Genomic DNA, 25,740 nt, shown 5'->3' on the forward strand with positions numbered 1-25,740 from the left:
TCCACTTGGATGCTCTGTCTGGCTGTTTTAGAAATAGTGTCAATGTCTTGCAAAGACACTGTGCTCCAAATGTTTGCAAGTCTCCTGTTTGGAGCTTGCATCATGCATTTCCATAGAAACCAGTCTAGGTGAGATTTCAGAGTTCCTAGAACAGACCAGCTAATCAGATTGCACCTGAAATACCTAATTGTGTGCACTATAGAAATACGAGTGACATTGTCTTTAAAATATGTTTTCTTTAAGCATTCTAACTTGGGATGCCTGGAATGTGGTTCTAATCTCCGGGCCAGGGACTCTCCATCCTTGTACCAGATGTGTTTCCCAGGCCTTGAAATCACCATCCCCCAGGACCTGGGAGAGAACAAGGCACAGTAGGCTGGGGGATGGTGATGTAATTCCCCCACAAGCTCGCCTTGTCCAAGTAGCTCTCAGTCCCTCCTCTCCAAGGTGTGTATCTGACAAGGATCCTCAAAATGTAAATTGCTTGCTAAGGCAAAGATTACCCGTTGGTTTGCTTTAATTGCCTCTCTGCCCTCTGTTTACCGGGAAAGTAAGCTTTTGCGTAGGAAGGAGGAAATCTGTCCTTTACTTTTGGGAGTTAGAAAGAAGATAGAAGTTTGTGAACCACATGCTCAGAAATAAAAAGACAGGTGCCCAACAGGGTTTGTAGTTACTGTCTCAAAATGGAGACAGGCTCCAGAGTCCAGGACACTGTAACTTTCCTAAATTTAAGGATGTTTTATCTCTCTTCTGTTTCTAACAGTAAATAGTAATATAATCCTTAAAATCAAAAATTTCTGTGCTTTTTGGGGGGAACAGCAAAGAATGGGGAGAGTCGAGGAGTCAGCACTTTTTCTCTCTAAACAGTCTTGAGAGAACAGAATTCCAAATGTTAAAATGGTCCTGGACTTTGTTTGTTGGGAGTTTTTGAATGATTGATTTTATTTCAGTACTGCCTGTTCATATGGATTTTAAAGGTGTAAACTGTGAGTAAGACAGAGAGAAGACGGTCTCCAAGTGGAACCTGAAGCATCAACATCACTCGGGAACTTGTTAGACATGCATGTTCTCAAAACCCACCCTAGCCCTACTGAATCAAAAACTCTGGGATTGGAGACCAGCAGTCTGTGGTCAACAAGTCCTTGCAGATGAGTCCAATTACCAAGCTCGAGCTTGAGGACCCCTTGGGGGCGGATAAGGACTTGATGGGGCTGCTTTTAAATACTGGCTCTGCTACTTCACAGCTGTGTGCATTGAGCAAGTTAGTTTCTCAGAGTTTATGGTGTTGACTGAAAACGCATAACCTAAAAGCTTTATTTGAAGACCTTACTTAGCACTATAGCCTGGGAATCAGCCTCTCAGATAGCTCTGAGGAACTGTTCCAAAGAGGTAAGGGAGGAGCCAGGATATTTAGGAGTTTTTGCTAAAAAAACAAAAATGTAGTCGAGCATCAAAAGATTACTGCTAATCACAAAAACCAGACATCTCAAGTTAATGATTTAAGTGCTTTTTTAAGTATGGGAAGGTGCAAGACTCTGGGCTCATTGAATTTATTCCTTTGAGATGCACCTTAACTAACTAGCGCCAGTATCCTGTTTTTCTGCAGCCCGAATTGCCCTCAGGGAGGGCCACGGGGGTGGCTGCAGTGCCTGATGGCTTGATGGAGGGCAACATTCATTGTTTACTGGGATGGCAGGCAACAGTTTTTTTGTTGTTTTTGTTTTGTTTTGTTTTTGGTCCACAATGGAGAAGACTAAATGAGATAATTTATTTGAAGCACTTAGGGTAATGCCAGACACACAGAAAACACTCAATAAATGTTAGCTGCTATGGTCACCATTGTGTATAGGGGGAAGGTTAAGTCTCGGGACCTTCAACAAATTAGCACAGCATTTGCCAGCTTAAAGGGCTCTTTCAGATTCTGACACTGTGCTTCCAAAGAATCCAAAGTTAAATAAATTCTTTGTGATTTCTCCCACACAGAAATTTGAACAGAGCAGTAGTGCTCAACCTGGCTCATTATCAGAAGCTCAATGGAGCTTTTAAACCGCCCTGCCTGGACCTTCAGAGCCATCAACTCCAGTGGTAGGCCCTGGGCATCTATAATTTTAAAAAATCTCTATAGGCAATGCTGCAAAACAGCTACTGGAATCGAAGGGGATAATAACTAGAGCTAAGATGCACTAAGTGTTTGTGCCAGGCACTATGCTAACTCCTTTACCTACACTGCTTCATTTCATTCTTACGGCAATACTATGAGGTGGGTTCTATCAGTGTCTGTATTTTGCAGGTGAGGAAACTGAGGTAAGTGAGCCTAATAACCTAATCAAGTTCACATAGCTGAGAAGTGGTTTAGGACCAGAGCCCAGGTTTGGGCTATTAACTGCATTTTAACTGATGCATTCATTTACTCTTTCATCCAACATTTATTTATTATACATGACCAGGTAACACTCTGAGAGCTGGGACGTATAAAAATGAATAAAGATCTCCATCCCCATCTCAAGAAGTTCATGGCTTTTGCTGTTGTCGTTCAGACTGAGCAAGAATGACAGATTGCCTCATTTTAAAAGATGATGTCATGTGTCTGTCTTTGAGAGGCTGAAAAGATTTTCTATGACTACCAGCCTCCTCCTCTCAATGGCCACTTACTGAATCCACCACCTTTTGCAAATTAGCCTCCCAGTCTGTGAAGACCGGGTCTGTCTGTTGGCCGCTGGCGCTGAGCCGCTCTGGGGCAGCCTTGAAGCTCCGTGTTAGCAACCCCTTAGGGTGCTCCTCTGCTCTCCCGGCTGCGGTTGTGCCATTCACTTCAGTTCAGCATGCTAGCCATCCAGTCCCTTCGGCTGGACAATCAATCAAACCGTGGGGTAGGAAGCGCATCACCACACAGCTCATAGGCTGGCAGTCTTCCAGGGATAAAGCCTGTCCCTTACACCTAAAGCGACAGCTGTTACGAAATTTCCCAGCAAAGTACAGAGAAAAGGCTGAGGCCTACTTTTTAGAATCGTGAAATGTTAACGCCGGCCAAATCTTCAGACATAGTGTACGGCTCACCGGGAAACAGAGCTGCAGGGTCTCTAACCAGGCTGGGACTGGGCTCCTGGCGCAATCTGCAACCCCTCACTGCCCCCTAGAGTCAAAGCTGAGCCGTGTTTCAAATAGACACAATATTAAAGTGCAGCGATCATCACCTTGGAGCAGGCAAATGATCCTCCCTGGTTGACAGCCTTGGAAGACACCGCCCCCGGGGTGCAGCCACAGCAGCTTCCCCGCTCGCGCGCGGGGGAGGACAGAAGTTTTGGGGCAAAGGTCGTTCTCCGGACCGGTATTCAGGTTGCACAGATGGAGGGGGCAGCGGAACCTTTCTCCTCCGCCTAGCTCTCGCTTCCACCCGGTCCCAGTTGGCGCCGGACGCAGTAGTGGAGGCTTATAAACATGGAGACACAGGGTACTGGGACTGGGGAGCCGTCTTCTCGGCTGGGGGCTCCGGCGTCCACTAATGACCGGCTTTTCGTGGTTAAAGGTGTGGTGTGGTGGGGTGCGGGTGTCGGGGTAACCTCACCCGGGGCCCTAGCCTGCGCTGGAGCTGGCATTCCCACTCACCCCGCCCAGGGAGACCTTCGCTTGGGTGCCCTGAGTTTAGTCCGTGGGCTGGTCCCGCGAGCTGTTCTGTATGTGCTGCATTTCCCCCATTCCCTCTGCAGTTTCTCTCGTGTCCTCCCTTTTCTAACTCCCACTCTCTCTTTTTGCTCCCCTGGAGAAACTTCACGCAGTTGTCCCCGGGAAGAGGGAAAGAGACCCTGCGCCTGTTTTCTACCTTAGCATGGCCTCAGGAACCAGAGGTCGTGTGGTCACGCAGGTTTCCCAGCCGCTGTCATTTACCTTTGCCAAGAGCCGCTTACCCATCGTTTCTCGAAATTCGAAAGTGATTTTTAAATAGTATCTGAAACTTACTTGTGTCCATCTTTTTAACGTAAGGGTTTTTATTTTTTTTTCCTCTCCCCACCCTCCATGCCCTACCCCCAAAACTCTTGACAGGTGGAATTTTCCTTGGTACTGTTGCTGCAGCGGGAATGCTGGCTGGATTTGTTACAACGCTATCATTGGCTAAAAAGAGAAGTCCTGAATGGTTCAATAAGGTTTGTGACACCGAAATCCATTCATAGCATTATTGTTTACAAATCAACGGCAGCTGTTTTGACTAGGAAAAGTAAAGAAAGTGTTGATGGCCTTTCACATTACTTTAAGAAGTAAACCAGTGTGCACCTCATAGATTCAGAAAGTGTACAAATTAATCAACTGTCTGTATTTTCGTTTAAAAAGAAGTACTTTATGCGCTTTTTAAACTTTTAGCAGAACAAGACTTTGAAAGCTCATCCAGTACATTTCCTATTCACAACATGACATTAAATCTAAATCTAGGTAAATCATTCTCAGTTGTAAGAGGGCCCAATATTGTATGTACCACTAAAAAAGAAAAAAAAAGCCAATTAAATTCTTGAGACAGCACTGCAAGAGGCTTTTCTCAGAGATGTTAAAATGATGAAATACAGTGCATCTTAGTATAGATGAAAAACATAGGTCAGCTCCTTGAACCCAGAAACCATGCATGCTTGTGCAGTGCAGCAGCCCCACTCCCTAGAAAATTGCCTGGCACATAGTACGTGCTCAGTAAATTTTGGTTGAATGACTATAACCTACAGAGGGCAGAAAATCCTTATTCCATGAGCAAAATTGAGCAGTCATGGACAGGTGTACTTCATTTTCCCAGTTGAGAAATTTTCTTCCCCTGTGGTGGTTCTTTTGTATCGTTCTGTTTCTGCCCTATCTGCCTCATAAGGTTTATTTATCCATTAATGGCTTCAGCAAATGTTTATTTTGGATCTTTTATGTGCAGGCACTGTGCTAACTAGGTGCAAGAGATACAAAAATGAACAAAACATATGTACCCCTCAAAAAGCTAAGTCTGGTGTGGGAGACAGATGGTAAACAAATAATCACACAAATAACAATCTAATTACAATTTGATGTTTGCTTTGGAAGACAGTGTTATATGAAAAGTCATAAACCAGTTGAGTTCCTTTTTGACTTGTATTTATCTTTAATAATCTAATAATCATATTTAAGCCTTAAGAATGGCAAGAGACCACATTTCAAGTGCATTTGGATTCCCCTCTGAATACTCAGAGTTCCTATGGAGTTTCCCAAATCACCGTTATGAGCTCATGGTCATTTTCCCCCTATGTCACAGAATATTTTCAGCGCAGAAATATATATTTTGTGAAAGAAATCAGTGAAACCTGACTGATAGTGGTGTTTTAATAGTGGAGTTTTGGTTGATTTCTAAATCCAAGTTAACATGATAACCTTTGGGTCACAGATCTTTTTTGAGAATCTGATGAAAGCTAGCGATTCTCTCTCAGGAAAAAAAAGCACATATTCATGTTCACAACTTTGCATTCTATTTTGTGGTTCTGAGATTTGATATCACACATGGCCTTTATAGTCTAATGTGGTGGTTTTCAAACTGTGGTCCACAGAACCCTGGGGATACTTGAGACCCGTTGGGGGTCTGTAAAGTCAGTTATTTTCATAATACTGCTAAGATGCCTGCACTAATGATACAGAAACAACAGAGGGTAAAACTGGCTGGTGCCTTGCTGTAGTCGAGGCAGTGGCCCCAAACTATAGTAGCAGGCATAGTTTTCTTCCTTCCTGTGCAGGTTAAACCCATCATTGCATAAGAGTATCCTTGATGAAGAAGTAAAATTATTTATTTTTAATATCTTGACCCTTGAACTTAACCTCTTTAATATTCTGTGTGAAGAAATGGGAAGTACACGTATAGCGCTTCTGCTTTATACCAAAGTAATATGTTTTTCTCAAGAAAAAGCAGTTGTGTGAGATACACACTGAACTAGCCACTTTTTTTCATGGCATATTATTTTCACTTGTAAGAGCAACAGACAAATTGTAGTTATTCAGAAGTGAGTATTTGGTAGACATTTTCTTGAAAATGAACAAAATGAACCTGTCTCTTCAAGCAAGCAATTGTTAGTATTTGTTGCCAGTGATAAAATTCCAGTTTTTGAGTAAAAATTAGATTTTAGAAAATGTGTGTCTGCCATTGTGAGCTTGCCAGCTGCTCAAACACTTAAAAGGCTTTTCTTTTTTTTAAAGATTTAGTTATTTAGTTAGTTATTTATCTAATTTATTTTTGGCTGCTGTTGGGTCTTAGTTGTGGCACGTGGGATCTTCATTGCGTCACATGGGCTCTTCGTTGTGGTGCACAGGCTTCTCTCTAGTTGTGGTGTGCAGGCTCCAGGGCGCATGGGCTCTGTAGTTGTGGCGTGTGGGTTGTGTAGTTGTGGCGTGTGGGTTCCCGAGCACCTAGGCTCTGTAGTTGTGGCACGCGGGCTCGCTAGTTGAGGCGCATGAGCTCAGTAGTTATGGCATGTGGGCTTAGTTGCTCCACGACATGTGGGATCTTAGTTCCCTGACGAGGGATCGAACCCACATCACATGCATTATAAGGTGGATTCTTTACCACTGGACCACCAGGGAAGTCCCTAAAAGGCTTTTCTAATGAGATTGGTAGGGATATGAATGATGTAATTTTTTGGTATTTAATAAATAAATGATGTCAACAGTTGAAAGATAACTGTTATCTTGGCAAATCATTATTTTCTGAATGATCATGATGCCTGGATAAAAGTTCCATTCAAAAATGCAGATTCGACTAATGGGTTTTAATGTAATAAAGTACAAAAATTCATTGATACGATTTTATATTCCATATTGCAGATAATTTTTAAGAAACTATTTGTTGAGTTTGGGTATAGTATCAAAGAAGGGAGGCTATTAAAATACTCCTCCCTTTTCCAACCACATATCTGTATGAGGAGAGATCTTATTCATATACTTCAACCAATAAACATATTGCAACAGATTGAATATAGACACGTATATGAAAATTTAGCTGTCTTTATTAAACCAGACATTTAAAAAATTAACAAAAATGTAAAACATTGCCTATCTTTGCACTAAATGTTTTGCTTTGTAAGATGGTTATTTTAATTCACATAATCAGAAATCTTTGGGATCAAAGTATAAATGGATCCTGAGACCAGGAAGTTTGAGAACCCCTGTTTTGGAGGTTAAATATCCTTCAAATAACAGTTATTTCAAGACCCATTTAGGTAATGAACAGACCATAAGGGTGAGTCATCATCTTTCTGATATAGTTACAACTTATGAGAAATTATAAAAATAAATCTTTAAAAAATATATATTGTTTATGTTACAACAACACGGCTGTTTCTGTGATGTAAAGAATATAGCAAAATGTATCAGGTAAGAATGCTCTGTAGGGGAAATAGCTAGATTGAGCATTCTTTTTAAATATCAGTTTGATTTATGTCAAATTCAGCCCAGGATTAAACTGAAAAAAAAAAAAACTAAACTAAAAACATGAGCCTTATTCTTAGGTAAGCAGTTAACTTTCTGGAAAAGCTGAACAATTCGTTCTTGATAGGTCCTGCACCTGTGAATAATAGATTAATTCTTGTTAAAATAGATACAAGATAACGGGCACCCGTGTCTTTAAGCATAAGAGGTATTATAAACACAAAATAATGGAAAATAATTTTTTTGTTTTATCTTGGATATTAAATATCATAACTGCATTGTGATTTGTTAAATTCAAACTTCCATATGCCCATGGCTTCATTTTAATTTAAATGAAAAAAATAAACAATGTGGTAGTGAAGAAAAAGGTAGCTTTCATTTATATATATGTGACTAGCATATGTGGTTATATGTAAAGATCTTTTAAAGCAACATTATTTTTTGGCAAGTCAGTCTTTCCCTGCAACCAGTCAGTGTTCATTTTGAAAATTCTGAGCAGGCTATATGAAGGTCATGTGATGTATAACTGCAGCGGATAAAGCTTGTGACTAGACTTTTAAAAACTTAATAATAAGGGCAGATCAATTTTTTAACATCATTTCCACTAAAATTCATTTTTGGAAGTATGTAGACAGTAACTGATAATAACTCACTTCCTTTCACAATCAATTTCTGAGACTGATATACAAATACAGCATGTACCTTTTTTCTTTTTTAATCTGAAAATTTGGCAAACCTAAGATTTTATTTGGAGTATTGCTGTGTTATTAAGGGTTATTTTTATACATAGTTACCTTTTTTACCTAGCAAAACAAATGTGGGTTTGTGTAGACTTTAAAAAATTTATGTATATCTGTAATACATATATAATTTCTTCTTAGGGAAATAAGAGATTTTTAATTTAAGTTTCTAAAATAAAATTTAAGCCAAAGTACGTAAACTGACCCTGCTGTAATAATATTTGGTTAATGATACTGCTTCTGGATGAAAATGCAAGCCAATTAGAAATTAGTGCATTTGTGTGAGATCTGTTGCTGAAATTATAGCGACATGAGAAGAAGGAATAAGATTAGAGAGTAGTATATTGTTTTCATCATAGAAAATGACTAAAGAAAAACTCTCTTGAAAATCTGGTCAGGACCAGGATATATCTACAAAAAGTATGTCATTAGATAAGATCTGCTAGGTCTAGGCATGGGGATACAGATAAAGTGTTTCTATGTACTATGAATAACATTCACAATCACAAATGCATGCATAAAAAAACCTTTATTAAGAAATGGGTTGAGCAATATAAAGAAAATTCTTAAAAAAATAAGGCTTGAGTAAATGGAAATATATTTCCCGATGAAAGACAGGATGTTATAAATTTGCTGTCTCTTGCCAGTTAGCTAATGTTTGATGTCATTCTAATGAAAATGCTAATGAATGGGAATTGGAGAACTTGACAAAACGTTTCAGGGTTTTTCTGGAAGAATTAATAGATAAAAATGGTAAAGAAATGTTTGATAAAAAGTAATGAGTATGGGCTTTCTTGGTGGCGCAGTGGTTGAGAGCCCGCCTGCTGATGCAGGGGACACGGTTTCGTGCCCCGGTCCGGGAAGATCCCACATGCCGTGGAGCGGCTGGGCCCGTGAGCCATGGCCGCTGAGCCTGCGCGTCCGGAGCCTGTGCTCCGCAACGGGAGAGGCCACAGCAGTGAGAGACCCCCGTACTGTAAAAAAAAAAAAAAAAAAAAAGTAATGAGTATGATATACTTTCTGGATATCAAGGCTTTTTAATGATTCTATAATTAAATCTGTGTGATTCTGTTATTTTAAAAAATCAGTTCACATTACGAAAATAGCTTAGAAACAAACCTCTCTAATTTTTTTTAATAGTTAGATTTTTATTACTTTATTATTATTAACATCACGATAAGAAATTATCACTTTAAGAATCAATGTTGATGTTGACGGTGCATCGCTAAGGCCTCTCACTGTTGTGGCCTCTCCCGTTGCGGAGCACAGGCTCTGGACGCGCAGGCTCAGCGGCCATGGCTCACGGGACCAGCCGCTCCGCGGCATGTGGGATCTTCCCGGACGGGGGCACGAACCCGTGTCCCCTGCATCAGCAGGTGGACTCCCAACCGCTGCGCCACCAGGGAAGCCCAAACCTCTCTAATTTTTTAAATAAGTTGGGAGAAGGATTAATCTATAGAGTGGTGCTGGGGCAGATGCTAAGCTATTGGGGGAGTAAACTCCCTTTAGTTATCAGCTTCCATTAAAACTAAAGTAAATACCAGCTGAGCTAAAAAGTTAGGGGTAAAAGTTTTTTTAAAAAAAAATACAGCTAGAAGGAAAGAGAAAGGACTGTGACTTGAATGAGGGAAGGTTTTTTTTTTTGTTCACTTTGTGTCTCTGTGTTACATTTTGGTAATTCCCTCAGTATTTCAAGCTTTTCTTTATTTGTTACAGTGATCTATGATCAGTGATCTCTGATGTGACTATGATAAAAATATTACTGACTTGCCGAAGGCACCAATGATGGTTAGCTTTTTTTGTAGCAATAAGATGTTTTTTTAAATTGTCATGTACATTGTTTATTTATTTTAATCTCTTCATGTCTTCTATTACTTAAATAGTTTTTTATTAGTTATCTATTTTATACGTATTAGTATATATATATATGTCAATCCCAATCTCCCAATTCATCCCACTACCACCCCTCCCCGCTTTCCCCCCTTGGTGTCCATATGTTTGTTCTGTACATCTGTGTCTCTGCTTCTGCCTTGCAGACCGGTTCGTCTGTACCATTTCTCTAGGTGCCACATATATGCGTTAATATATGATATTTGTTTTTCTCTTTCTGACTTAACTTCACTCTGTATGACAGTCTCTAGGTCCATCCGCGTCTCTGCAAATGACCCAATTTCGTTCCTTTTTATGGCTGATAATATTCTATTGTATATATGTACCACATCTTCTTTATCCATTTGTCTGTCAGTGGGCATTTAAGTTGCTTCAATGACCTGGCTATTGTAAATAGAGCTGCAGTGAACATTGGGGTGCATGTGTCTTTTTGATTTATGGTTTTCTCTGGGTATATGCCCAGTAGTGGGATTGCTGGGTCATATGGTAATTCTGTTTTTAGTTTTCTAAGGAAGCTCCATACTGTTCTCCATAGTGACTGGATCAATTTACATTCCCACCAAATGCAAGAGGGTTCCCTTTTCTCCACACCCTCTCCAGCATTTGTTGTTTGTAGATTTTCTGATGATGCCCATTCTAACTGGTGTGAGGTGATACCTCATTGTAGTTTTGATTTGCATTTCTGTAATAATTAGTGATGTTGAGCAGCTTTTCATGTGCTTCTTGGCCATCTGTATGTCTTCTTTGGAAAAATGTCTATTTAGGTCTTCTGCCCATTTTTTGATTGGGTTGTTTGTTTTTTTAATATTGAACTGCATGAGCTGTTTATATATTTTGGAGTTTAATCCTTTGTCTGTTGATTCGTTTGCAAATATTTTCTCCCATTCTGAAGGTTGTCTTTTCGTCTTGTTTATGGTTTCCTTTGCTGTGCAAAAGCTTTCAGGTTTCATTAGGTCCCATTTGTTTATTTTTGTTTTTATTTCCATCACTCTAGGAGGTGGGTCAAAAAAGATCTTGCTGTGATTTATGTCAAAGAGTGTTCTTCCTATGTTTTCCTCTAAGAGTTTTATAGTGTCTGGTCTTATATTTAGGTCTTTAATCCATTTTGAGTTTATTTTTGTGTATGGTATTAGGGAGTGTTCTAATTTCATTCTTTACATGTAGCTGTCCAGTTTTCCCAGCACCACTTATTGAAGAGACTGTATTTTCTCCATTGTATATCCTTGCCTCCTTTGTCATAGATTAGTTGACCAAAGGTGCGTGGGTTTATCTCTGGGCTTTCTACCCTGTTCCATTGATCTGTGTTTCTGTTTTTATGCCAGTACCATATTGTCTTGATTACTGTAGCTTTGTAGTATAGTGTGAAGTCAGGGAGCCCGATTCCTCCAGCTCTGTTTTTTTCCCTCAAGATTGCTTTGGCTATTCAGGGTCTTTTATGTCTCCATACAGATTTTAAGATTTTTTGTTCTAGTTCTGTAAAAATATGGCTTTGGTAGTTTGATAGGAATTGCATTGAATCTGTAGATTGCTTTGGGTAGTATAGTCATTTTCACAGTGTTGATTCTTCCAATCCAAGAACATGGTATATCTCTCCATCTGTTTGTGTCATCTTTGATTTCTTTCATCAGTGTCTTAATAGTTTTCTGAGTACAGGTCTTTTACCTTCTTAGGTAGGTTTATTCCTAGGTATTTTATTCCTTTTGTTGCAGTGGTGTATGGAATTGTTTCCTTAATTTCTCTTTCTGATCTTTCGTTGTTAGTGTATATGAATGCAAGATATTTCTGTGCATTAATTTTGTATCCTGCCACTTTACCAAATTCATTGATTAGCTCTAGTAGTTTTCTGGTGGCATCTTTAGGATTCTCTATGTATAGTATCATGTCATATGCAAACAGTGACAGTTTTACTTCTTTTCCAATTTGCATTCCTTTTATTTCTTTTTCTTCTCTGGTTGCCGTGGCTAGGACTTCCAGAACTATGTTGAATAATAGTGGTGAGAGTGGACATCCTTGTATTGTTACTGGTCTTAGAGGCAGTGCTTTCAGTTTTTCACCATTGAGAATGATGTTTGCTGTGGGCTTGTCATATATGGCCTTTAGTATGTTGAGGTAGGTTCCCTCTGTGCCCACTTTCTGGAGAGTTTTTATAATAAATGGGTGTTGAATTTTGTCAAAAGCTTTTTCTGCATCTGTTGAGATGATCATTTGGTTTTTATTCTTCAGTTTGTTAATATGGTGTATCACATTGATTGATTTGCATATACCGAAGAATCCTTGTATCCCTGGGATAAACCCCACTTGATCATGGTGTATGATCCTTCTAATATGCTGTTGGATTCTGTTTGCTAGTATTTTGTTGAGGATTTTTACATCTATATTCATCAGTGTTATTGGTCTGTAGTTTTCTTTTTTGTAGTATCTTTGTCTGGTTCTGGTATCAGGGTTGTGGCCTTGTAGAATGAGTTTAGGAGTGTTCCTTCCTCTGCAATTTTTTGGAAGAGTTTGGGAAGGATGGGTGTTAGCTCTTGTCTAAATGTTTGATAGAATTCACCTGTGAAGCCATCTTGTCCTGAACTTTTGTTTGCTGGAAGATTTTTAATCACAGTTTCAATTTCATTACTTGTGATTGGTCTGTTTATATTTTCTATTTCTTCCTGGTTCAGTCTTGGAAGGTTACCTCTTTCTAAGAATTTGTCCATTTCTTCCAGGTTGTCCATTTTATTGGCATAGAGTTGCTTGTAGTAGTCTCTTAGGATGCTTTGTATTTCTGTGGTGTCTGTTGTAACTTCTCCTTTTTCATTTCTAATTTTATTGAATTGAGTTCTCTCCCTCTTTCCCTTGATGAGTCTGACCAAAGGTTTATCAATTTTGTTTATCTTCTCAAAGAACCCGCTTTTAGTTTTATTGATCTTTGCTATTTTCTTTCTATTTCATTTATTTCTGCTCTGATCTTTATGATTTCTTTCCTTCTACTAACTTTGGGTTTTGTTTGTTCTTCTTTCTCTCTTTCCTTTAGGTGTAAGTTTAGATTGTTCATTTGAGATGTTTCTTGTTTCTTGAGGTAGGCTTGTATTGCTATAAACTTCCCTTTTAGAACTGCTTTTGCTGCATCCAATAGGTTTTGGATTGTTGTGTTTTCATCCTCATTTGTCTCTAGGAATTTTTTGATTTCCTCTTTGATTTCTTCAGTGATCTCTTGGCTATTGAGTAACGTGTTGTTTAGCCTCCATGTGTTTGTGTTCTTTACGTTTTCTTCCCTGTAATTGATTTGTAATCTCATAGCGTTGTGGTTGGAAAAGATGCTTGATATGATTTCAGTTTTCTTAAATTTACTGAGGCTTGATTTGTGACCAGGATGTGATCTGTCCTGGGGAATGTTCTGTGTGCACTTGAGAAGAAGGTGTAATCTGCTGTTTTCAGATGGAATGTCCTATAAATATCAGATCTGTCTGGTCTACTTGTGATTTGAAGCTTGTGTTTCCTTAGTAATTTTCAGTCTGGATGATCTGTCCATTGGTGTAAGTGAGGTGTTAAAGTCCCCCACTATTATTGTGTTACTGTCGATTTTCCCTTTTATAGCTGTTAGCATTTGCCTTATGTATTGAGGTGCTCCTATGTTGGGTGCATATATATTTATAGTTGTTATATTTTCTTCCTGGATTGATCCCTTGATCATTATGTAGTGTCTTTCCTTGTCTCTTGTAACATTCTTTATTTTAAAGTATATCTTATCTACTGTGAGTATTGCTACTCCAGCTTTCTTTTGATTTCCATTTGCATGGAATATCTTTTTCCATCCCTTCACTTTCAGTCTGTATGTGTCCCTAGGTCTGAAGTGGGTCTCTTGTAGACAGCATATATATGGGTCTTATTTTTGTATCCATTCAGCAAGCCTGTGTCTTTTGGTTGGAGCATTTAATCCATTCACGTTTAAGGTAATTATCGATATGTATGTTCCTATTACCATTATCTTAATTGTTTTGGGTTTGTTTTTGTAGGTCCTTTTCTTCTCTTGTGTTTCCCACTTAGAGAAGTTCCTTTAGTATTTGTTGTAGAGCTGGTTTGGTGGTGCTGAATTCTCTTAGCTTTTGCTTGTCTGTAAAGCTTTTGATATCTCTGTTGAATCTGAATGAGATCCTTGCTGGGTAGAGTAATCTTGGTTGTAGGTTCTTCCCTTTCATCACTTTAAATGTATTATGCCACTCCCTTCTGGCTTGTGGAGTTTCTGCTGAGAAATCAGCTGTTAACGTAATGGGAGTTCCCTTGTATCTTATTTGTCATTTTTTCCTAAATTTTTCTTTTTGTCTTTAATTTTTGTCAATTTGATTACTATGTGTCTTGGTGTGTTTCTCCTTGGGTTTATCCTGCCTGGGACTCTCTGCGCTTCCTGGACTGGGTAGCTATTTCCTTTCCCATGTTAGGGAAGTTTTCAACTATAATCTCTTCAAATATTTTCTCAGGTCCTTTCTCTATCCTCCTTCTGGTACCCCTATAATGCGAATGTTGTTGCATTTAATGTTGTCCCAGAGGTCTCTTAGGCTGTCTTCATTTCTTTTCATTCTTTTTTCTTTATTCTGTTCCATGGCAGTGAGTTCCACCATTCTGTCTTCCAGGTCACTTATCCATTTTGCCTCAGTTATTCTGCTATTGATTCCTTCTAGTGTACTTTTCCTTTTAGTTATTGTATTGTTCATCTGTTTGTTTTTTCTTTAATTCTTTTAGGTCTTTGTTAAATATTTCTTGCATCTTCTCGATCTTTGCCTCCATTCTTTTTCCGAGGTCCTGGATCATCTTCACTATCATTCTGAATTCTTTTTCTGGAAGGTTGCCTATCTCCACTTCATTTAGTTGTTTTTCTGGGGTTTTATCTTGTTCCTTCATCTGGTACATAATCCTCTGCCTTCTCATTTTGTCTGTTTTTATGTGAATGTGATTTCGTTCCACAGGGTACAGGATTGTAGTTCTTTTTGCTTCTGCTCTCTGCCCTCTGGTGGATGAGGCTATCTAAGAGGCTTGTGAAAGTTTCCTGATGGGAGGGACTGGTGGTGGTAGAGCTGGGTGTTGCTCTGGTAGGCGGGGCTCATTAAAACTTTAAAACTGCTGATGGGTGGGGCTGAGTTCCCTCCCTGTTGGTTGTTTGGCCTGAGGTGACCCAGCACTGGAACCTACAGGCTCTTTGGTGGGTCCATTGGTGGACTCTGGGAGGGGTCACGCCAATGAGTACCTCCCAGAACTTCTACTGGCAGTGTCCTTGTCCCTATGGTGAGCCACAGCAGGCCCCCACCTCTGCAGGAGACCCTCCAACACTAGCAGGTAGGTCTGGTTCAGTCTCCTATGGGAGACTGCTCCTTCCTCTGGGTCCCAGTGTGCACGCTACTTTGTGTGTGCCCTCCAAGAGTGGAGTCTCTGTTTCCCCCAGTCCTGTCAAAGTCCTGCAGTCAGATCCCGCTAGCCTTCAAAGCCTGATTCTCTGGGAATTCCTCCTCCTGTTGCTGGACCCCCAGGTTGGGAAGCCTAATGTGTGGCCCAGAATCTTCACTCCAGTGGGTGGACTTCTGTGGTATAAGTGTTCTCCAGTTTGTGAGTCACCCACCCAGCAGTTATGGGATTTGATTTTATTGTGATTGTGCCCCTCCTACCGTCTCATTGTGGCTTCTCCTTTATCTTTGGATGTGGGGTATCTTTTTTGGTGAGTTCCAGTGTCTTTCTGTTGATGATTGTTCAGCAGTTAGTTGTGATTCAGGTGCTCTCGCAAGAGGGAGTGAGTGCATGTCCTTCTATTCTGCCATCTTGAACCAATTTCCAGATGAGGGAAATTTTAGTAAGTTTAAAATGCATTTTTGACCAAAAACAAACAATAAGCAAAATAAAAGGATAAAAGCAAACCAAACTAGGGAAATATGATAGCACATATGATAGGTATAAGGGCTTCAAAGAACATTAATATAGAAAGAATATACAAATCAGAAAACTTTAAATGGACAAAAACCATGAATATGCAATTCAAAAGATGTGAACATTGGCTTATAATAACTTGGACAAATAATTCTCAGTAACAATAGAAATGTAAGTTATAAATAGTCTTATAGGGCTTCCCTGGTGGCTCAGTGGTTGAGAATCCGCCTGCCGATGTAGGGGACACAGGTTTGTGCCCCGGTCTGGGAAGATCCCACGTGCCGCGGAGCAGCTGGGCCCATGAGCCATGGCCACTGAGCCTGCGCGTCTGGAGCCTGTGCTCCACAACGGGAGAGGCCGCAACAGTGAGAGGCCCGCGTACCGCAAAGAAAATAAATAGTCTTATATAAATTTCAAAGGTTTCTTTTTTCATGTTTTTATTTTTACTGAGACCATCTAATGCAGGCCAACTTGAAATGGTCCTCATAAAACAGCATTGTAACTTAGAACAACCTTTTGAAAAACAGTTTATAGTGTTTATCAGCTTATAAAATATTCATGCTTCTCCACTTAATAATTCTACTTTGAGGAATTTTCCCCAAGGACTTAATCAGAAATGCAAGTCAGTGTTTAGGCACAAAGAAGTTTTTAATATAAAAAATTAATATAAAAAAGTGAAACTAGCGTACATTAATAACAAATGGCTAAGTAAATTATGATAAATCAGTGCCGTGTAACCAGTAAAAATATTTGAGTTTTTGACACAATGAGAGGATGAAAGTTGAAGATTAAGAACATTTTAATGGTGTTAAGTTGTTTTTAAAATGTCCACAATCAGAAGGAGGGAGAATATGTCAAAATGTCTAACATGGTTTTTACTGAATAATAAAAGGGAGTTTTTTTTTCATTCATTCTTATGCTTTCTCATACATACCAAATTTTCCATGATGATATATAATCGGAAAAAAATAAGATACAACTTTTGAGGAAGTTCAAGTTTTTATTGTTTCTGACTATTTTTGTTCGTTGATATTTAATGTGTTTTAGCAGACAGGCTCACAGGGAAAAATAATAAATTCTTAATATTTCCTAAATTCTGCAGTCTCCTTTAAAAAAATTTTTAAAGATAAATTACATTTCATATTCATGTCAAACTATGGGAATAAGTGAATGCCCCTTGGTTACATTTCAAGTAGGCCCGTAAGTATTATCACTTCTTTCTCTACTTCCAGTAGTGTAAATATTTGAATTATCCTAAGTAATGATGTTTTTATTCTAATTTACACTATGATTTGTTTCCACTTAAAAAGAGACTTTCATTTACATTTTGTATTGTGTTGTATTTAGAATCAGAAGTGATAAATGACTGAATGGCGAATTCCACTTAGTCCGTAAAGCCAGGCTGCTGAAGTGCTCTAGCTTTTATAAGCATGAAACCTTGAACAAGTTATTTAATCTCTCTCTACTTTAGTTGGTCTTTAGTAAAATGAGGATAATAGTACATGTCTCACAGAGTAAGGTGAAGTAAAATGCTTAATGAATTACTATATGCAAAATGCTTTGAACAGTGCTTGTCATATAGTAAGGGAGCAATATATATATAATTATGTGCATATATATATATAAAATTATTAACTGTGATATAGTATTTGGAAATACAGGGTCCCTGGGGGATTGCAGTCCTGCAATCTTATTTAAAAATTAATCTCATTTTAAAATAAGATTAATGGTTCTTTAACAGTATAAGGAAAAATGTGGCTTTAGTCCTTCTGATCAATGTAATTTAATAGTTAGTATCAATAGTAAAAAGAAACATTTAGCATGTGAATGCCACTTGTGCAGTTTTATTCATGAAACAATAGATATGGAAAAAGAGCTCACCACATCCATAGAATCACCATACTTTACAAAAAATTAAATTAGTCCCCTTCATATCAGAGCTTTACTGTTTTGTTGTTTTCTTATTATGAGCTCCTTCTAACCTAAATTAGTAGACACTAACCCTAGATATTGTCCTCCAATGAGTGTCTGACCAGTGTAGTGGAGGAGTATCTTCTTTATTTCAGAGTTTAAATCTTTAAATAAAAATACACTGTCAACTTACATTTTAAACGTGGGGCTTCCCTGGTGGCACAGTGGTTAAGAATCTGCCCGCCAGTGCAGGGGACATGGGTTCGAGCCCTGCTACGGGAAGATCCCACATGCTGCGGAGCAACTAAGCCTGTGCACCACAGCTACTGAGCCTGCGCTCTAGAGCCCACGAGCCACAACTACTGAGCCCACACACCACATCTACTGAAGCCTGCGTGCTCTAGAGTCTGTGCTCGGCAACAAGAGAAGCCCACGCACCGCAACGAAGAGTAGCCCCCGCTCGCCACAACTAGAGAAAGCCTGCATGCAGCATTGAAGACCCAACACAGCCAAAAATAATAAATAAATATAAATAAATAAATTCATAAATTACTAAGTCATGGAATTGGAAGGGACTTTAGAAATTAGTACACCATTCCTCCCAGTATCTCTTTTTACAGTGCACCCACCCCTCCCCCAACCCCAGCACAATTCGTAATGGGGGCAGTTTTTTTTTTTTTCCTTTGGCCTTGCCCGCAGGATCTCACTTCCATAATCGCAGGCCACAGCCATGAAAGCCTGGAATTCTAACCACTAGGCCACCAGGGATCTCCCTCGGTTATTCCTTTTTGAAGTGCTCGTTGCATTCTTATTCTTCTCTAGTCAAGTTCGTTATGCTGATAGTCTGAAAGTTGTTCAATTAGTATAATTGTAGATTTTTACCTTAATATTATATCTTGAAACTTGGGAGGAGGGTTACTGTTTTTTTTCTAGTTTCTTATTAATAGTTGCCAGGAGCTGAATTTCTACTATATGTCAGGCATTTTGCATAAATATTTAGAAGTCCTCACAATGAGTTGTATCACAAGTCTTTTCTCAAATTTAGATTTAGCACACCTCTTCCAGGAAGCTTTCCTTAAAACTTCCCCTTCTTGCAAGTCGATCAGGTGTCCTCCTTCTCTGGGTACACAGTGCCCTGTATGTATATGCAGTTCTGTCGTTGCCCTTTCCATTTAGATCATAATTTACTTCTAGTTGTCTGTGTTTCCCCCCTCCCTCACCAGGTCTTAAGTGTTCTGTCAGAAAGAAGTTGCTCTGTGTACCTAGCGCAGATCTTGGCACAGTGCCTTGCACACTCAAATATTTGTCAGAGCAGTTGTGCCTTAAGTCATGCAGTTATTAAGTGCATGAACTTGGGTTGGTCTGGCTTCCTAGTATCATGGTGCTGACACAGAGAGTCATTAATTTCAAACACTTTCCAAATATTTTTTCTTTCAGAATGATGATTTTTACCAGAACCTTTGTGTCTTCATTGCAGGGAAGTGTGGCCACGGCTGCCTTACCGGAGAGCGGGTCTTCCCTTGCCTTGCGAGCCCTGGGGTGGGGCTCACTTTATGCCTGGTGTGGGGTTGGTGTGATCAGCTTCGCAGTCTGGAAGGCCTTAGGAGTTCACAGTGTAAGTAACTGCAGTCCTATAATTGCTATCTGGAATGTTTATTCTACTTTGTGCGGTCTAAATCTTCCAGGTTCAAATTTGCATACAGTTTATTCACTGTCTTGTGAAGTGATGACAGAGAATTGACTAAATTTTTACTAATAACTAGGCAGCTTCTCATTACTTGTAAATCATATAAATAATTTAAATATATAAGGGTGGTGAAACTTCAAATATAATTAAGTAATGACTAATGCATAGCAAATGTTCGTTCTGTATAAATTTGTGGGAGCTACTTGTTCAGTAAAATAATTTGGAACAACTTTCTATGCTGTTTGACATCCATATATATAAACATCGTTTAAAATAAAGCATTTTAAAATTATTATTTAAATTATTAATGTGTTTACACATTATTGGAAAAAGAGCCTAGTACCTGTGTGTGTGTAACTTATACTCCTAGGTAAAAAGCTGTACATTCGGAATATTTGGCTTCTTTTTATTTAAACTGTTGGTAGGAAGTTCTGTGGACCAGGATCTTTGTGACAGGTGAGAATTGGTGGTGGTTTAGAATGGGTGGCAGAAGTAGAGTTGTTGAAAAGAGGTTCTGGATATATTTTGAAGGTAGGGGCAACAAGGACTTGTTATAAACTGAATGTGGGAGGTGAGAGAAAAAGTCAAGGATGTCTCCAGGCTTTTGGTCTGAACGACTGGAAAATGGATGGGACCAGTGTGAAAGGAGCAGATATTAGGGGATCATGTCAGGGGCTCAGTCTGGGACTTACGAGTTTGAGGTAGATTTTAGATAGCCAAGTGGAGAGTCAAGCAAGCAGTTAGATATAGAAGTTGGAATTCAGGGAACAGGTCAAGGTGAAGATCTAAATCAGTATGTGGATAGTATTTAAACCATGAGATCAGATGAGCTCATATAGACAGTGAATGTAGAGAGAAAAGAGAAGAGGTCTGAGGAAGGAGCCCTTGGTTTAGGAGCTCCTAAGGTTTAGAGGTCGAGGAATGAGAGAAGGTTTCCCTGTTGAAGAAGCAGGGGAAACCAGGAGAATGGTGACTTGGATGCCAGGTGAAAAAACATCTTTCAAGGAGGAGGATGCTGGGTATAAGTCATGTAGGATGAGAACTGGTAGTTCACTGAGATGTGGTGGTCATTGGTGGGTAAAGCCTGAGTGGAGTGGATCCGAAGGAGAATGGAGGAGAGAGCTTGGAGGCAGTGTGTATGGGCAAGTCTTGAGCTTTGCTGTAAAGAGAAAGAAAGAAATGGAGTCGTAGCTAGAAGGGGGAATGGGATCAAGAGAGGTTTTGTTTTTTTTTTTAAAGTTGGGAGAATTAACAGCATGTGTGCGTGCTGATAGGAGTGAGTCAGTGGAGGGGGGAATTGATGCAAGGGAGAGGGAATTGCTGGAGTAATAGGTATTATTATTATTGAATTTTTCACATTTAGTTTAATAATAACTACATAGGCATTATTGTACTTTTCACTTAAAATATACTGATAGACAAACAGATGTCGCTTTTTTCCTAGTCTAAGTAACCTTTATTTTTTAAGTAACTGCCTGCTACTCATTGTTTGTAATAATAAAGTAGGGATCACTTGAAAAAAGTTAGAAAACCCATGACTGAAGATTTTTGATGATTTTTATTGTTACCTCAATTTTGCTTTGACCAATATAAAATCTCTTCTTCCATTTCAGGCATTGTGCCAGACATTTTAGACATAGATTATTTAATCCTCACAACAACTATGAAGTAGGTGTTAATATGCCCCATTCTGTAAATGAGGAAATAGGGACTCAGGTTAAGTCACACAGCTTGTAATTGGCAGAGTCAAGATTTGAAGCTAAGTCTGATGGTCTGCAGAACCTGGTTCGTTTTCAATTTTACCTCCCTTAGCTAAGGTGGGAAATAAAGGAGTAGGTGGAAGGGGCAAGGGGAAGGAGGTAGTGAATCTGGTTTTGACTGTGGAATGATCCACACAGTCTTGATCATTTGACAGGTTTTACTGGGTATCTTCAGTGTGGACCTCCCAACATCACAATTGACTTCATTCTCGTATAGGACCAGCCATTCTTTTTTCATATGAGAGCAGTTATTTGAAAACAAATGGAAAAGATTGGGAGGAAATATGTTTGGTGGTAATATGTGAAAGAATTATGGGCGTGGGGGTGAGTTTTGTATTTTACTTTTCTGTGTAATTCTTAAATATGTATTGCTTTGACAATAATACTGCTTTTTTAAAAATAGTCCTAGATTTTATTTTTATTAATTTATGCTGACTATAAAGCACAACTGCCTAGGAGTACACAAAACTTCCTTGACTACATATGAAATCTGCTTTGGGGGAGGGGCATGCAAATAATAATAAAGTTATTAAGCTTTTGGTTTCTATTAAAATGACGGTCTGTCAGTACTTCACATTGAGCGCATGGAATTGATAGGTAATGTTTCTAGAGTTTAGTAATGCAGGTCATAAATTGAGTAGTAAAGTTTTAAGGTATTTGAAAATATGAACAGTCTTTGATTTGGAAGAGTCATAATGAATCAATCCAAATTTTCATAGACCAACAAAATTAGGTTATTTAAATTATATGCTTGAGAACTTGGGCTTTATGGGCTAGACTGTGCTATTTTAGTTTCTAGAATGTGAAAGTTTTTGTATTATGGCACTGATAAGAGGATTATTACCTAAATAAAATATTTGGGGGTGGGATTCTTTTCTGATTGGCACTATTGAATGTATGGAGACTTGGAATCCTTTTATATTGCATCTTCATGTCTTTAACCAAAAAGAGAGAATGCAAATAACCTCTCCCTACTGGTAAGTCATTAGGCATGTCAGTTTGATTTCCACATCCGAGAAGTCTCACAGAAAAATGAACCCACTGATACTTTTTTAGGATACATCTTTTAAAAGCAGTCGTGTTTATTAATTTGTTTATTCAAAAGACATTTGTGGGCCTACCCTGAGCCTGGCACTGAACTAAGACAGCACTCCCCAGTGGACTGTTAGTATATAAGGCATAGGTTTTTAAGCGTTATGGGTGACTTTCCAAGGAAATTCTTATTATATGACCCTGCCCTGAAGCTTGTGGAGAGCAATGTGGTATATTTCGGTTCTGCATTTAGAGAGTTGTTTGTTTGTTTTTTTAATTAATTTATTTTTTTTTATTTTTGGCTGTGTTGGGTCTTTGTTGCTCCGTGCGGGCTTTCTCTAGTTGCGGTGAGCGGGGGCTACTCTTCGTTGCAGTGCACGGGCTTATCATTGTCGTGGCTTCTCTTGTTGCGGAGCACGGGCTCTAGGTGTGTGGGCTTCAGAAGTTGTGGCATGTGGGCTCAGTAGTTGTGGCTCACGGGCTTAGTTGCTCCGCAGCATGTGGGATCTTCCCGGACCAGTGCTTGAACCCGTGTCCCCTGCGTTGGCAGGTGGATTCTTAACCACTGTGCCACGAGGGAAGCTCTGCATTTAGAGAGTTTTGATGAGGTTGCCGATTCCAGTGATGAACTTTTTTTTGCGGTACGCGGGCCTCTCACTGTTGTGGCCTCTCCTGTTGCGGAGCACAGGCTCCAGACGCGCAGGCTCAGCGGCCATGGCTCACGGGCCCAGCTGCTCCGCGGCATGTGGGATCTTCCCGGACCGGGGAACGAACCCTTGTCCCCTGCATCGGCAGGCGGACTCTCAACCACTGCGCCACCAGGGAAGCCCCCAGTGATGAACTTTCATCGCTGTTTACTTCCTCTCATTAGGAAATGTCATGTGTCTATGAGGAATGAAAAGTTTTAGTCAAAAAATGTTGCGCAAAAATGGTTGCGGTCTGTGCACTCAGTAAGTAATTGAGATGATCATTCTAGATAAATGCATGTAAATCAGAATGAATCCAGTGTCAAAATAGTTGAATTGTATTAAATCTCCAGTGTAAACCAGTTCCATAGAAAAGGGTGCCATCTAGTGGCTGACCAAGAGCAGCTTGCATTCCCTATTTTAATTCACAGCTACATCTGCTGGCTGAAAAGGCTTAAAGCAAAGCTCTTCAGTTTATTAGAAATGTTTTGGATTTACTCTTTGTTTATTCATAATTAGTGCAGAATTTCATTCACATGGAACATGTTTAATACATCAGATATAAATAAAAAATTTTAATTTACACAGATCATTTAATCAGAGGTTCCAAAAAAGGAGAGCTAGTGGAAGCTATCCTGTCAGCCAACTGTAGCAGATCAGGCTGCCCGGGATTTAAAGTGGCACCCTGCCTGCCTTAGCGTAGGAATCAGTGCAGGTCCAGCCTGGCATCGCCACACCAGCTCCACCCTGCTAACCAGCCATGGGCATGGCCTGATTGCTCAGAATGGGTTCATCACTTACTTTGAATTATGGTATTTTATCATGTGTTATGATGGAGGCAGCATTAATTTTATAACAGGAACTGAATTGCGAAAATAATGAACATTCACTATGGGTTCACGGTTCCCTACTGCAGCTGTGCACATGATCCTGGTGCATTCGGGCCATGTGAGTGCACAACATGGTGATGTGATTAGATTGTTTATTAGGGCAGATGTTTTAAGTTTAGAGAATAGTGGAGATAAATGCTCTTCAGGCAGTAAGGGCGTTATTGATACTAACTGGTAATCCCCCAGTTGTCAAAAGAAAAAACCATGCCACCTATAGTTATTTACATGTTAAAACTTTTTTACCTTTTATTATTTATAGTAGGTATTGAGCAAGAGGTTGAGCATATTTATGGTTAGGCTGTCTTGTTTTTTTTTCTTCCCTTTGAAGGAAAAACATAAGGTGTATAAAAAATTCCTGATAGATATGATTGGAATCACTATAGCTTTTTATGCCTAATGGACCCGTGTTCTGCATTTGTTTGAAGTTATCTCAAAATACTGGTCAGAATCACCCACTGCTAACATTTACTGTGGTTGTGTTAGAATATATTCATGATACCTGGCGTAGTTAAATTTGCATGTCATTTATAGTTGTCTTCACAGGAGCTAAAACATCGATAGAAATAAAACCATGAATGGAAACATTCTCAGTTATTGTAAAATACTGTAAATTGTCCAGAGATTTAAATTTTAAAATTAACTCTTATAAATGGAGTTTTTTTTTAACCATGGGATAAGAGGTATTTGTTTTTATTTACATATATTGGTGTTTATTTTCAAAGAAAAAATATATTTAGGACCTACTTTTTTTAAACAAAAATGGGTTTTTAAATTTATTTAGTTATTTGTTTGTTTGTTGGCTGCATTGGGTCTTCGTTGCTGCGCGGGCTTTCTCTAGTTGCGGCGAGCGGGGGCTACTCTTCGTTGCGGTGTGCGGGCTTCTCATCGCGATGACTTCTCTTGTTACAGAGCAGAGGCTCTAGGCTTGTGGGCTTCAGTAGTTGTGACTCGTGGGCTCTAGAGTGCAGGCTCAGTAGTTGTGGCGCACGGGCTTAGCTGCTCGGCCGTATGTGGGATCTTCCCGGACCAGGGCTCGAGCCCGTGTCCCCTGCATTGGTAGGTGGATTCTTAACCACTGTGCCATCAGGGAAGCCCATGGCTTTTTTTTAATTTAAAAAAAAAAAAAAAAAAAATATATATATATATATATATATGTACTCATTGTATGAAAAGAAAAAATCAGTGTAGAAAAGGTCAAAAACAAAAATCACCAAAGATCTCCCTGAATTGTAATCACTTATTATAGTAGGAACATCCTTGTAGAGCTTCTGTAGGCATGCACATATAATCATATATAAATACTGTTTTACTATGGAACTTTTTTTCACTGAATACTCATAAGAACATCTTTGCACAGTGGAGTATATGAATCTCCATCACTTTTAATGGCTACATGGTACTCAGTTGTATGTTATAATTTACTTAATCGGTCTCCAGCCAACAGCATTTAGATTGTAATTTTTCACTATCAAACACCATGTGAACCTCTATAGGCATACATCTTTTTGTACTCTTCTTTGTCAAGAAATGTGTTCTAAAGACAGAAGATGCTATTGTTGAATCAAAGTGTATTTTTAAAATGTTTTTAATATTTGTTGCTAAATGGCCTTCCAGGAAAGTTTATACAGTTTAGAAGATACCAGCAATGTATACAAGTTTCCTAGCACCCTTGCCATTAGTAGCTTTTATTACTCTGAAACTTTTGCCAATCTGATACATGGAAAATTTCTTCCTTTATTGTGTCTCTCTGAAGACCTTGCTGCTGTAGAGGCTTTTATGGAAATAATCTGTGACTGGAGTCACGAATACTCTCCAGCCCCAGTCTTGCCTCCTCATCTA

The 25,740-nt window shown here is 39.2% G+C and overlaps 1 protein-coding gene across 1 annotated transcript in view; it reads left to right on the top strand.

The window, feature by feature from the left end:
* Window positions 1-3,433: 3,433 nt before the first annotated feature.
* The window catches only part of TMEM242 (transmembrane protein 242), a 45,476-nt gene continuing 23,169 nt past the window's right edge, over window positions 3,434-25,740 (top strand). Inside the window, exons 1-3 of the mRNA XM_082855538.1 lie at window positions 3,434-3,526; window positions 4,042-4,142; window positions 19,324-19,461. Coding sequence (XP_082711664.1) covers window positions 3,439-3,526; window positions 4,042-4,142; window positions 19,324-19,461 — 327 coding nt within the window. The 5' untranslated portion in view covers window positions 3,434-3,438. The remainder of the gene's footprint in view (window positions 3,527-4,041; window positions 4,143-19,323; window positions 19,462-25,740) is intronic.

The sequence above is a fragment of the Leucopleurus acutus genome (genome assembly GCF_964270905.1).
Source record: "Leucopleurus acutus genome assembly, chromosome: 15".
NCBI lineage: Eukaryota > Metazoa > Chordata > Mammalia > Artiodactyla > Delphinidae > Leucopleurus > Leucopleurus acutus.